This window comes from Nyctereutes procyonoides, unplaced genomic scaffold, assembly GCF_905146905.1.
Source record: "Nyctereutes procyonoides isolate TBG_1078 unplaced genomic scaffold, NYPRO_anot_genome, whole genome shotgun sequence".
Taxonomy (NCBI): domain Eukaryota; kingdom Metazoa; phylum Chordata; class Mammalia; order Carnivora; family Canidae; genus Nyctereutes; species Nyctereutes procyonoides.
The window spans coordinates 2,820,468-2,833,274 of NW_026575033.1; the positions used below are offsets into that span (position 1 = coordinate 2,820,468).

General features: G+C 40.6%; 1 protein-coding gene across 1 annotated transcript in view; it reads right to left on the reverse strand.

The window, feature by feature from the left end:
* XPO4 (exportin 4) overlaps positions 1-7,098 on the reverse strand; it is a 124,218-nt gene extending 117,120 nt beyond the window's left edge. Inside the window, exon 1 of the mRNA XM_055317417.1 lies at positions 6,797-7,098. Within this exon, the coding sequence (XP_055173392.1) occupies positions 6,797-6,865 (69 nt within the window). The 5' untranslated portion in view covers positions 6,866-7,098. The remainder of the gene's footprint in view (positions 1-6,796) is intronic.
* Positions 7,099-12,807: the final 5,709 nt, after the last annotated feature.

Here is a 12,807-nt window from a genome sequence, read left to right on the forward strand (position 1 = left end):
ATATCTATGATTTCAAAAATCTTCACTTTTCTCTGGATCACTGGCTATGTTCCAATTAGTGGAGTTTGACAAATCCAACTGCAAAATACACATTTAATTGAGCTTTAAATAAAAATTCCCCACTAACTAGTTTTTTGAAAAAAAAATTATTAGTGTTAGTATTCTAATATCTAGTGCCATAGCAAAGATTAAAAGACAAAATTGAAAATATAAAAATGCTTATTCAATGTAATGCATCTTTCCAATAACAAAAGTAATTGCTACAATCAAAATTCTTAAATCACAACATGTTCACTACTGACTACCAAAAATAAAAGCACTGTACCCTATACACAGGAGGGACTTAGGGAGTATCTACTAAATAAATGTGCAAAGGGCACCTGGGTGGCACAGTCAGTTGAGCATTCCACTCTTTGTTTTGGTTTGGGTCATGATATCAGAATCATGGGATCAAGCCCTGCCTCTTTGGGCTCCACATTCTGTGGGGAGTCTGCTTCTCTCTCCCTCCCCCACTCAAGCTCTCTTTAAAATAAATAAATAAATCTTAAATAAATAAATAAATAAATGCTCAAATATTCCCCAAGCATATGGCATTCAGTTCTCAGGCTTTCATACAAATATCTCTCTCTACCTGGGATACCCCTCACCCAACTGGAACACTCCAACTTGTCCTTCATTGACTACTCAGCTTAAGGATCACCTCTTCCAAGAAGCCCTTTGTAAGTCCTCACCTCAGTGTGAGATACATGCCCCTCCTCTGTACTATCAGAGGGCATTAGCATATACTATACTTTCATTATGTTACGTAAAAACTGCTAATAGTTTTGCCTTTCTCCCCCATTAGACTATACTCTCCTTGAAAACGAGGTCTTTTTCCTATCTCTTTAGCATACATAGCATTATGCCTAGCAAATACATATGGAAAAAAATGCTCTAGAATGAATGAGTGGCCAGAGACTTAACTCTAAATCCAATTGGCAAATCACATTTTCTGAATCTCATATTTTCTTTATAGAGTTTATTATTTTTTAAAAAGATTTTATTTATTCATTCATGACAGAGAGAGAGAGAGAAGCAGAGACACAGGCAGAGGGAGAAGCAGGCTCCATGCAGGGAGCCTGATGTGGGACTTGATCCCAGGTCTCCAGGATCATGCCCTGGGCTGAAGGTGGTGCTAAACCGCTAAGCCACCCTGGGCTCCCCTCTTTATAGAGTTTAATATCTCTTCTATTTACTTCAGGGGATTGATGTGAGAATGAAATAAGAATTTTTTGTTTTGCACTATAATTTTGCAGATGCTTTCAAAATAGTAACCAGATTCCACTAAAAAAAAAAAAAACCATAGAAAAATAAATCTTTCTCATTTACCTTTATTAAATAAGTTACATTTACACTTACTAAATCCACTTTGGTTTTAAAACAATTATAGTAGGGATCCCTGGGTGGCGCAGCGGTTTGGCGCCTGCCTTTGGCCCGGGGCGCGATCCTGGAGACCCGGGATCGAATCCCACATTGGGCTCCCGGTGCATGGAGCCTGCCTCTCTCTCTCTCTCTCTCTCTCTCTCTGGCTATCATAAATAAATAAAATTTAAAAAAAATAAAATAAAATAAAACAATTATAGTAAATTATTTTTCTGTGAAGTATCAGTTAACATATGTACTTGGCACTATCTTATATTAGCACTACACATACTCACAAAGGACAATCCCTAACACTTCAAGTGAGCTAGAAAAACAAAACCAAGGAAATTCAAGAAAATAAACAAATAAAGCATTTTTCAGGTTACCATTCAAACTAATATGATATTAATACTAAAAGAACACTAAACTTTTCCACTATGACGTCTCTAAAATCAAAACACATCCTATATTTTATATCTATTCATGCACACATACAAAATGGAAACAAACTTCCTTTAAAATTTATCCACAATGAGGTGAACAAAGAAAAGCACAGGAAAATATGGATTATACAATTTCATTTATGTACAAAAAATACATTTTAAAAATGATGAGTGTACTTCTTTGGTGGGGGTTTGGGGGTAGCAGTTATGCAGTCTCAAAACAAGGTCCCTGTCACCTCTTGGTCTCAGCTGCGAGGGAGGGACAATCTCTGTGGGATTCAGATGTGGTTTTGTTAACTCTGGGGCCTACTACCAGCTCTCTATGTTGAATATCTTTATAAACATGAAATTGCTATCAGCATTGTAGAGGCTATGTTAGTTTTGTTCTGGTCCTATTGATTTATAATTACCCACAAATAAATACATGGTGAAAAAGAAACCAAACAAATGAAAAAATAAAATAAAAAATAAAAATGATGTATATATGCTCTTATACGCCTAGAGATTTTTTTTAAGATTTATTATTTGAGGGGCACCTGGGTGGCTCAGTGGTTGAGCATCTGCCTTTGGCTCAGGTTGTGATCCAAGGGTCCTGGGATCAAGTACTGCATCAGGTTCCCCGCAGGGAGCCTGCTTCTCCCTCTGTCTATGTTTCTGCCTCTTTCTCTGTGTCTCTCATGAATAAATAAATAAAATCTTTAAAAAAAAAAAAAAGATTATTTGAGAGAGAGCGAGTGAGAGAGTGAGAGAGAGAGAAAGAGAGAGCGCGCACATGCACATGTGTGCACACACACAGGGCAGAGGGAGAGGGAAAGAGAATCTCAAGCGGACTCCACACTGAGCATGGAGGCCAACTCAGGGCTCAATCTCACAATCCTGAGATCACGACCTGAGCTGAAATCAAGAGTGGGATGCTTAACCAACTGTGCCACCCAGGGACCCCACCTAGAGATTTTTAAAATGTGTACTCAAGAAACAGTCACATTTGAAGAGGGAATGGGATCAGGCAGCCCGGGTGGCTCAGCGGTTTAGCACCTCCTTCTGCCCAGGGGTATGATCCTGGAGACCCAGGATCGAGCCCCACATCAGGCTCCCTGCATGGGCCCTGCTTCTTCCTCTGCCTGTGTCTGTGTGTCTCTCTCTCTGTGGGTCTCTCATGAATAAATAAATAAAATTAAAAAAAAAAATGAAAAGGGAATGGGAGCTTAGGGAACTTTTACTTTCCCCCTATACACAGCTTGAATTTCTTACTATTCAGAAAGGTATTTGCAGTATTTTAAAGATTTTTTTAATTTTTGCAAATTAAGGATATTTACAGTGTTCTCATTCATGCAAAAAGAAAAAAGAAAAACTATATAATGTATATTATAAAAGCACAGGAAAAAAGGTATATTCAAACAATACAGATTGCTTAGGGAGGGGGACTGAGAGTGGGGGAAAAAAGATGGAGATTCACTTTTTATTCCGTGTCTTTGTGTGCTGTTGCTGTATTTTAAAATAATATGTTCCAATATTACTGCTATAGTTTTAAAGAATAGAAAATGTATCTACAACACCAAATTTTCAAGTCTGTAATGTAACCTGCTAAATTCATACACTCAGAGAAAAGACTCTCACTGATTAAGAATGTTAGCACAGAAGTGTGGAAGACTTAACTTACTCTAGTATACCTTTAATAAATTCTCAAAAACTTACGGTTTTAGGTATATTAAGCAAAAGCCAGTAACTGTCATCTTTTCTGCAGAAGAAATATTCAGGACCTATTTAAATAATTTTCCATCTGCACAATGCTTTCAGAATAGGTAACCTTACTTGCACAGCTGCTAACCTACAAGAGTCTATCCTCATTCTAGTTTGTTCACCTTCAAATTTGTTTTCTAGCAAGTAACTTATTGTCTTGAATCAGAAGATTAAAGCAGTATTTGCAAGCATCTACAGAAAATACTCCCTGTAACTACCTGAGGTGGGGGGCTGGGGGGGTTGGGGGGGGAATCACTCTTTAAGTTGAGATCTATTAAATCAATAAATAGCTCTTTCATTCTAAAGGTCTAATACACTATTTGGCAGCTTATCCAATAACCCTAAGTAGGCCTGAATATAGATGTTTACAATGAAGCAATTGCAATATCCCAAAACACATTTCAAAATTTCTTATCAAGCAATAAAATATAACATTTATGGTATTATACTATGTTGACTTTGAGAAGCAACATGGCTGAGTAAAAATTTTTTAAAGTTCCAAAATAGGAGTCTGGTGATCTAGGTTCTGGATCACTCTTATCACTAATTTGATCTGTGACCTACCTTCGGCAAGTCACTTCTACCTCTTTGAACCTCAGTTTCCCCATCTGTAGAATGGAAGGGAGAATGCTTAGACTAGGTTCTTATTTTTCAGGGTCTCTACTTTCTTAGAAAAGCTGATAAAAGCTATAAACCCTATTACCAAAAAATGTATGTTGCAACAAAAAAAAAATTGCTTACAATTTCCTTCTGAGATCATTGTGGACTCTCTAAGACCTCTGTACTAAAAGATGTCCTGCAATTATTCTACACGCTAAAACTCTATGCCAAATTTCATTAAAGAATTATATGCACACCAAAATGGATAACTAAGCAAAATGACTATGAAATACATCTTTAATTACTGTGAATCTCAAAACATATTAACTAAAATATTTAACAACTTCCTATGAATGTTATTTCCTCAGATGGATATCCATCTGACCCACAAATGGATAAATGCCAAAATCATTCAACATCTTAAAAAATATCCTATTGCTTAATAATTGAAGATTTAACAATCTTAACTATTCCCAAATGAATTAATTTACTTTCTAGTTCCACTATCCTTTAGGTTAAGAGCCACAAACTGGTAACACAGAGACCTGAATTGGAGTCCCCCACTCTACCACTTTCCTTGCAAATTTGGGTAAATTACTTAGCATTTACATGTTTCACCCCTTTAGTCTATAAAATGAAAATGAAAGTAATAATAATCACCTCATGGTAAGAATTAAATAAGATAACATACGTAAAGCACCTGGCATAGTGCCTTCAACATAGTAAGCACTTTAAATGTGAGCTGCTATTACTAATAATAAATTGGAATACAACTTTCATACTGAGAAATAATATAGTAATTATTACTTACACATTTGCGTCATACGTTTGTGAATAATATGTGAAAACTTCCAAAAACAAAATTCCTAGTTTTAATAACATTTTTTCCAATACTATTCTCTGGGAAGATTAAAAAGTATGTAAATGGATATCTATACAACATATACAAGGTGGTGAGGTAGAGTGGAAAGAGACCAGCTTTAGAGCCCGATAGATCTGGGTTCTGAACCTAAATCAACTTAGTAATTATGTAACCCAGGCCACTTACACTCTCTCAACGGTGTAAAGCTGTTACAAGAATTAGTCAAGTATCTGGGTGTAGTAGGCACTCAATAAACAGTACCTATTTCTATTCTTCTCAGCTACTCTCTTACAGAACATAAAACCAGCTTTGCCAGGGAAGAGGGACAGTACTGGTAAACATAAATGCTAATTAATATTCAGGCTGGAAAGGAAAGACACGAACTTTACATTATCAGTATAAGAACTAAGGTAGAGTTTTTTGGGGTTACATACTCCCTCCAGAGTCCCTGGCTCCCAGAAATTTTTTAGATATTTCAGGAAATACCGTGTCAGGCATTTCACGAACCTGTATTAAGGAGAATATTAACTAGTTTTTCCTGGACTTAACTGGAAGAGTCTGAAAACTTTACTCAGTTTTGTGACAAAATGATTCACTTAGCTTTGCTCATAATGAAGCAAGTAACCCTGATTGTATTAGACTTCTCAATTTCGTTAGCTAAATTTCATGAGCTATCTGGTGTTGTGCGTGAAAACAAAACTTGCTAAGTCGAACTACAGTACTGCTGGACTTTGTTCAAATACTTTTAAACGTGATGCTCGAACATATACTCCAAGCACCGAACCAAAAGGTAAAGAAAAAAGTCCAAAAAAGTAACGAAGTTAGCTGTACTCGATTCTTACAAAGGCTGGATCAATTGAAGCAACCAACCGAGCCTCTAATTAAAAAAAAATAACAAATAAAAAATACACACACACACACACACACACACACACAAACGCGGAAATCAAAATTTACAAAAACCAAGCTGAGCCAGAAGATACAAACTGAATATAGTTTATTCTTACTTCTACTCCCTGTGTGGAATACTTTTTTAGATCCTTTTACTCAGCCTTCTCAAACTCCCTGGGTAAATAACATTCATCAAACTGTTCACTATATAGTGTTAAGAACGAAGTCAACGAGCACCTCTGATTTAGCTCTCCTTAAAGTGCGACCCGCAGGGAGCTTGGTACTTTACTAAAGTTTTGCCCCAATGACCTTGGTCCCAAAGATTCCCCTCCCTCCGTCCAGCCGGTCCTTCCACGTGCTGGAGGCTGCGGTTACCCAGAGGTGGCTGCGGGTCAGAGAAAGAGCTTAAGGACCCGCATGCTCGAAGGGAACAAGAGTTGCTAACAGCATCTGGGGTGGCCCATGCCTTCCCTCCCAGCACCGACTCCCCAGCGGCGCACACGGCCCCCGACCAAAGCCCTCCGGGGGTGACCCGGACCTCACTCCCCGCGCCTCGCTCTCGACCCCGTCTGCGGGGCAGGTTGTACGGTGAAGACCGTGGCACAGGTAGCCCTCCTTCCTTCAGCACCATATTCTGTCGCCCGGCCGGTGTACCAGACACCTCTGGGGAAGAGCGGGGAACGCAGGCAGGAGGAAAGTAGGATGGAGAATCCTACGCCACGCCACCGCCACCTCCTCCACTTCCAGGGCTCCCCGGAGACCCTTGCCGGTCGCCAGCCCAGTGGGCGAGAAGCCCTGGCACGGCGGGGCCGACCCGAGGCCCGCAGATGCCGGGGTGCGGGGGTAGCGGTGTACTCACCATCAGAACTTTGGCCGCGTTCTCCAGCTGAGCGATCACTTCTGGGGGCCCAAGCGCCGCCGCCATCATGGTCTCTCTTCAATGACGCGCCATGCGCTGCATTATGGGAGCGGGCGCCGCGGCCGGCCAATCGCCGCAGCGACCCCAGAGCCTCACGCGCTCCCAGAGGCCGTCGCAGCCGCCGTCGACGCCGGCGTCGTGGCCCCCGCGGGCCTGACCCGGCCTCCGGGGTTTGGGCCGCGGGGAGGGGGAGAGCGTGAGTCCGGCCGCTTCTCTGGAGCGGGAGGCGCCCGCAGTCCGGCGCCGGGCGAGAGCGGGACGGCTGACCCGCACGGTGACGGCGGCGCGGAGCCCGCGCATGCGTGCTGTGCGGGCGCCCGGCCTCTCGACTTCTACAGCCCGCGTGCCCGCGGGCTGCTGGCTCCCTCGGCGGCGGACGCGTACCGGCCGGTCGGCAGGCGTGCCCTGAGACGCCGGCGCTCCGTTCCCCACCCTTCACCTGCTCCAGCGCGGCCCCTCCTTTCCCTTCCACCTCCGAGCAGTGTGGGGTCTCACTGGGAACTGCCCTCCCCGCTCCCTCTCCTGAGAGAGAGTGCGCCGCCCTGTCCTCCGAGTCCTAATTCTCTCCCTCCTTGCGGTAAGAAGGGAGCATTCCAGGAAAGTTTCCTTTTCTAAGGGGAGGTCCTGCGGTGATTCGTCCAAATGTGTTGGGACAGCAGATCATTGCGAGCTCTTTTCCAGGGCTGTGTCGTCCTGGAAAGAAAAAAAAAAAAAAAAAAAAAGCGAGAATCCCAACCTTAACCACCCTGCTTCTTGAATTCAGAAAGAACTCATTGTAAGGAATTCATGTTGACAGATACTTTATGTAGTGACCCAACCTTCCCTCCGCGCTTCAGTCTCTTTTACAGCACACAGGCGAGTAGCCCTGAGAGCAGCTGTTTCGGTATTCAAACCAGCTTTTCTCAACTATCTGAAAAGTTGTTTGGGAGAAGGGGTTATTTTGTTTTGAGCTAACAACTACTTTCCCGTAACTTCGACCTTTTTTGATGCTGGTCTGCTTCCTGGGACTGTGCAGAAAGTCAAATTAATTTCAGTGCTTGTAAGTTCTCCTCTGTTGAAATCTTCCTGTATTTATTCTTCCTAGTTAATGAGTAAACCTTGCTTTTGAGATTTTTCGTAGGATTTTATTTATTTATTTGAGAGAAAGAGAGAGACCGTGAGTGCGGGGAGGAGCGGAGGAGGGAGGCGCAGGCTTCTCGCTGAGCGGGGAGCCTGATGCTGCTCTACCAAGGACTCAGATCATCATCTGAGCCAAAGGCAAAGGGCAGATGCTTAACTAACTCAGCCACCCAGGCGCCTGAAGGTGGTGTTTTAAAAAAAAAAAAAAAAAAAAAAAAAAAATTTGTCAATGTCGCTGCAGCATAATCACATTATTTTCTTCTTTGAAAAATAGGTTGTAAAAAAAGAAACACACACACAGTTTCTTATATTTGATATCTCTACAACTTGGAGTTCAGAAAAATGAATTAACGAGATTTTTATTGCTTGAGGAATAAAGGAAGTGCCTTTTATTGCATTACAAAAGGGTTAGGTTAACCAAAATGCAGTGACGGGCCTTTTTTATTTTAAGAATTCTGTGAAAGTAAATGATTAACATACTGCATGAAATATAGTACACTTAATAAATATTTGACTAAGTATAGCAATCTGAAAAAGGATTACAAAATGTTGCTGCTACAAAGAGTAATTACTGCATTCAGTGATATACCTGCAAAAATGTAGGCAAATGAATAGTTTGTGACATTATGTGTTTGAGGCCTATCATGCTTCAGATTGGGCCTTGTGTTCCAAAGAACTTTGTATATAAACACTCTTAAAAGAAGAAAAAAAAGCTTTTTAACAAACGTGGAGATGATTAATTCAATTAATATTTTGAATTTAGAGACTTTATAAAGTGCGTCATAAACATCTCATATAACTGGGAGCCATGAATTTTAGGGTGGGGTAAACAATGAAGTTGTAGAATCTCAATGTTGGAAAACAGTGGAATTTTCCTACTAGCTTAACCTCCCCTCGGATGCCTGACTCTTGTTATTTCTCAGTTTATCCAATAATCTCTCTTGTGGAAGGTTAAGAAGTAGTATTCCAGTCTATTTATCTGCTTTTTATCTCCTGAAATAGAAAAGGGAAGAAAGTTGTGCAGATTTTAATAATTTCTAAAAGAAATGTTAATGGTTTAAGAAAAAGTAGATGTTTGGTGGAAATGTTCCTGAAATCAAGAACATTTCACAAATATGTCCCCTCTAATTTTAGAGTACTCCTTTAACACATGGGATGTCATGGGAATCAAAATTACCCCTACTTATTCTTCACCAAAACTAGTAAAACATATTAAGTACATTTCTTTAGAAACATAGATGTTTGGTGTTTGCTTTTTCTTTTCAATGGAAACCAGTGGGATTTGCCAGTGTTACTAAGTGTTGTGTCTTTCCTAAATTAGTGGCTTTCTAGGAACCTTTCTAAAATGAAAATATAGTTATTATCTCCACTGTTGTTGACATTCCATTGCAGAGACAAAGCCAACTATTGTGGATCACAGCTAATGATATTTTGAAATTGAAGAGAATTTAAAGATAATAGAATCTTAAGATTTTAGAAATGGAAATCCTTTAGTGACCCCATTTCTCAGATAAAGAAGATAAGACCCAGAGAAATTAAATGATTTAGGACCAAGCCACGTAGAACCAGTCACCTGTCTTACAGTATAGTATTTTTAGTATTCAGACAAAGGCTGGAATTCAAATCAGAAAAACTGAGTTTGTATTGTATTTCTGCTTCTAAGATATGTTTACTGGTTAAGTAACTTAACATCTCAGGACCTCAGTTTGGTCATCTCTAAAATGATGACCATACCAAGTATGTGAGATTCAAAGAAGATAATACATTTAACACAACTTTGTAAACCTATGAAGCATTCTATGAATGCAAGCTATTACTATTATCAATTGATTACTTATTTGGCACAATGGTTGATACTGTAGGACAATTGAAGTCATAGTCTTGGCTTCAAAAAATTTTGAGATAAGACTATTTAAAATAGGGGATCCCTGGGTGGCTCAGCGGTTTGGCACCTGCCTTTGGTCCAGGGCGCCATCCTGGAGACCCAGGATCGAATCCCACATCAGGCTCCCTGCATGGAGCCTGCTTCTCCCTCTGCCTGTGTCTCTGCCTCTCTCTCTCTCTATGTCTATCATGAATAAATAAATAAAATCTTAAAAAAAGACTATTTAAAATAATAGGAGTTTAAAAAATAACAGGGATCCCTGGGTGGCGCAGCGGTTTGGCGCCTGCCTTTGGCTCAGGGCGCGATCCTGGAGACCCGGGATCGAATCCCACGACGGGCTCCCGGTGCATGGAGCCTGCTTCTCCCTCTGCCTGTGTTTCTGCCTCTCTCTCTCTCTCTCTCTCTCTCTCTCTGTGTGTGTGTGTGTGTGTGTGTGACTATCATAAATAAATAAAAAAAATTTTTTAAATAAATAAAATAACAGCAGTTAATTCATTTTCTCTCTTTTCCAACTGTGGTAAAATAAGAAATACATTTGGTCGTTGTTCCTTGTTCCTGGCAAGGAGCTCCTAAAACCCTTGGATTTCCTGAGTGACAGGAGTGTCTTCCATTAATCATAACAAGCCTCCTCCAATTACACCTGAATTTATGCTAATGAGGTGACAGAGTGGGGCCCCTAGATGGCTCCATGATGGGGCTGGTCATCTGAAAGAGCAAAGGGTAGGAACCTTTGGTTCCTTTGGTGTTGGACCCACTCTCCAACCTCAGGGAGGAGAAGAGATGCTGGATATAGAGCACTATAAAAACTTTTTAATAATGAGATTTGCTAAGCTTCCAAGTTGGTGAATGTATCCACCTGCAGTGACACACCCCAACTCCACAGGGACAGAGGTTCCTGTGATGGAGACCCTTCCAGATCTTGTCCTAGTATCAGAAGGTTAAGCATCTGCCTTTGGCTCAGGTCATGATTCCAGGGTCCTGGGATCAAACCCCACATGAGGCTCCCTGCTCAGTGGGGATGCTGCTTCTCCCTCTCCCTCTCCCTCTGTTCACTCATGCTCACTCATGCTCTCTCTTTCACTCTCTCGCTCTATCTCAAATAAGTAAATAAAATCTTTAAAAATTAAAAAAAAAAAGAATTGAATGATAGGACACACAGTTGGTGGGGCACCTGGGTGAGTCAGTGGTAGCGTCTGCCTTTGGCTTGGATCATGATCCTAGGATCCTAGGATCGGGTCCCACATGGGACTCCCCACAGGGAGCCTGCTTTTCCCTCTGCCTATGTCTCTGCCTCTCTCTGTGTATCTCTGGTAAAAAAAAAATAAAATCTTTATATATTTAAAAAAAAGGACACACAGTTGGTGTCTGAGATTCATAGAACAATATGTTGATTATTTTTTAAAAAGTTGCATATTCCTGATCCTGGAGTCCCGGGATCGAGTCCCACATCGGGCTCCCTGCATGGAGCCTGCTTCTCCCTCTGCCTGTGTCTCTGCCTCTCTCTCTGTGTGTCTCTCATGAAGAAATAAAATCTTAAAAAAAATTGCATATTGCAAAATAGTAAACTTTTTTTAAGATTTTTTTTAAGATTTTTTAAGATATAGTAACCATGCTATTATTCTCACAAATTTCAGATGAAGAAATTGAGGCAGGGATCCCTGGGTTGTGCAGCGGTTTGGCGCCTGCCTTTGGCCCAGGGCGCGATCCTGGAGACCCGGGATCGAATCCCACGTCGGGCTCCCGGTGCATGGAGCCTGCTTCTCCCTCTGCCTGTGTCTCTGCCCCTCTCTCTCTCTCTCTCTCTCTCTCTCTCTCTCTCTCTGTGACTATCATAAATAAATAAAAATAAAAATAAAGAAATTGAGGCATATAGTGACTTAGTTACTTGCCTCAGAAGTAGTAGAACTGGGTTTCAGCCCAGCCTTCCTAGTGCAATATTTCATGCTTTCAACTCTAGGATACTGCTTCCAGGTAAAGACTAAGTCACTTGAAATTATTATAGCTTCAGTAGATACATTTCAAGCTGTCATGTCAACTTTTTCAGTTTTGTATACTGTAAAGACTATTAAAAAATCTGTATCATACTTGAAATATATAAAAAAGAAAACTGAAAAAGAAGTAAACAAAACTGCCTATAGAAAGTCTGAAGCTTTTTTTTTTTTGTAAGATTTTTTATTTATCTGGTGGGGAGCAGAACCAGAGGGGAGCAGCAAAGAGAGAGGGAGAAGCAGGCTCCCCACTGAGCAGGGAGCCCGATATGGGGCTCAATCCCAGGCCCCTGAGACCATGACCTGAGCTGAAGGCAGATGCTCAACGAACTGAGCCACCCAGGTGCCCCTGAAACTTTACCTTTTTAAGAAAACTTATTTTGGTTCAATATTTGCAAATCAAAGTGATATACTACATTAATAAAAAAAAAGGATAAGAACCATATGATCCTCTCAATAGATGCAAAAAAAGAGAAGCATTTGACAAAACACAGTATCCATTCTTGATAAAAATCCTCAACAAAATAGGTATAGATGGAACACACCTCAGCATCATAAAGGAAATATATGGAAGATCCACAGCTAATATCATCTTCAATGGGGAAAATTTTCTACAGTCAGGATTAAGGCAGGGATGTCTACTCTCACCATTACTGTTTAACATAGTACTGGAAGCCTTAGTCTCAGCAATTAGAGAGAGAGAAGAAAGAGAAAGAAAGAAGAAAGAAAGAAAGAAGGAAAGAAAGAAAGAAAGAAAGAAAGAAAGAAAGAAAGAAGAGAGAGGAAGGAAGGAAGGAAGGAAGGAAGGAAAAAGAAAGAAGGAAGAAAGAAAGAAAGAAAGAAAGAAAGAAGAAGAAAGAAAGAAAGAAAGAAAGAAAGAAAGAAAGAAAGAAAGAAAGAAAAAAGAAAGAAAGAAAGAAAGAAAATCAGCATCTGGGATCAGCAAGGAAGAAGTCAAA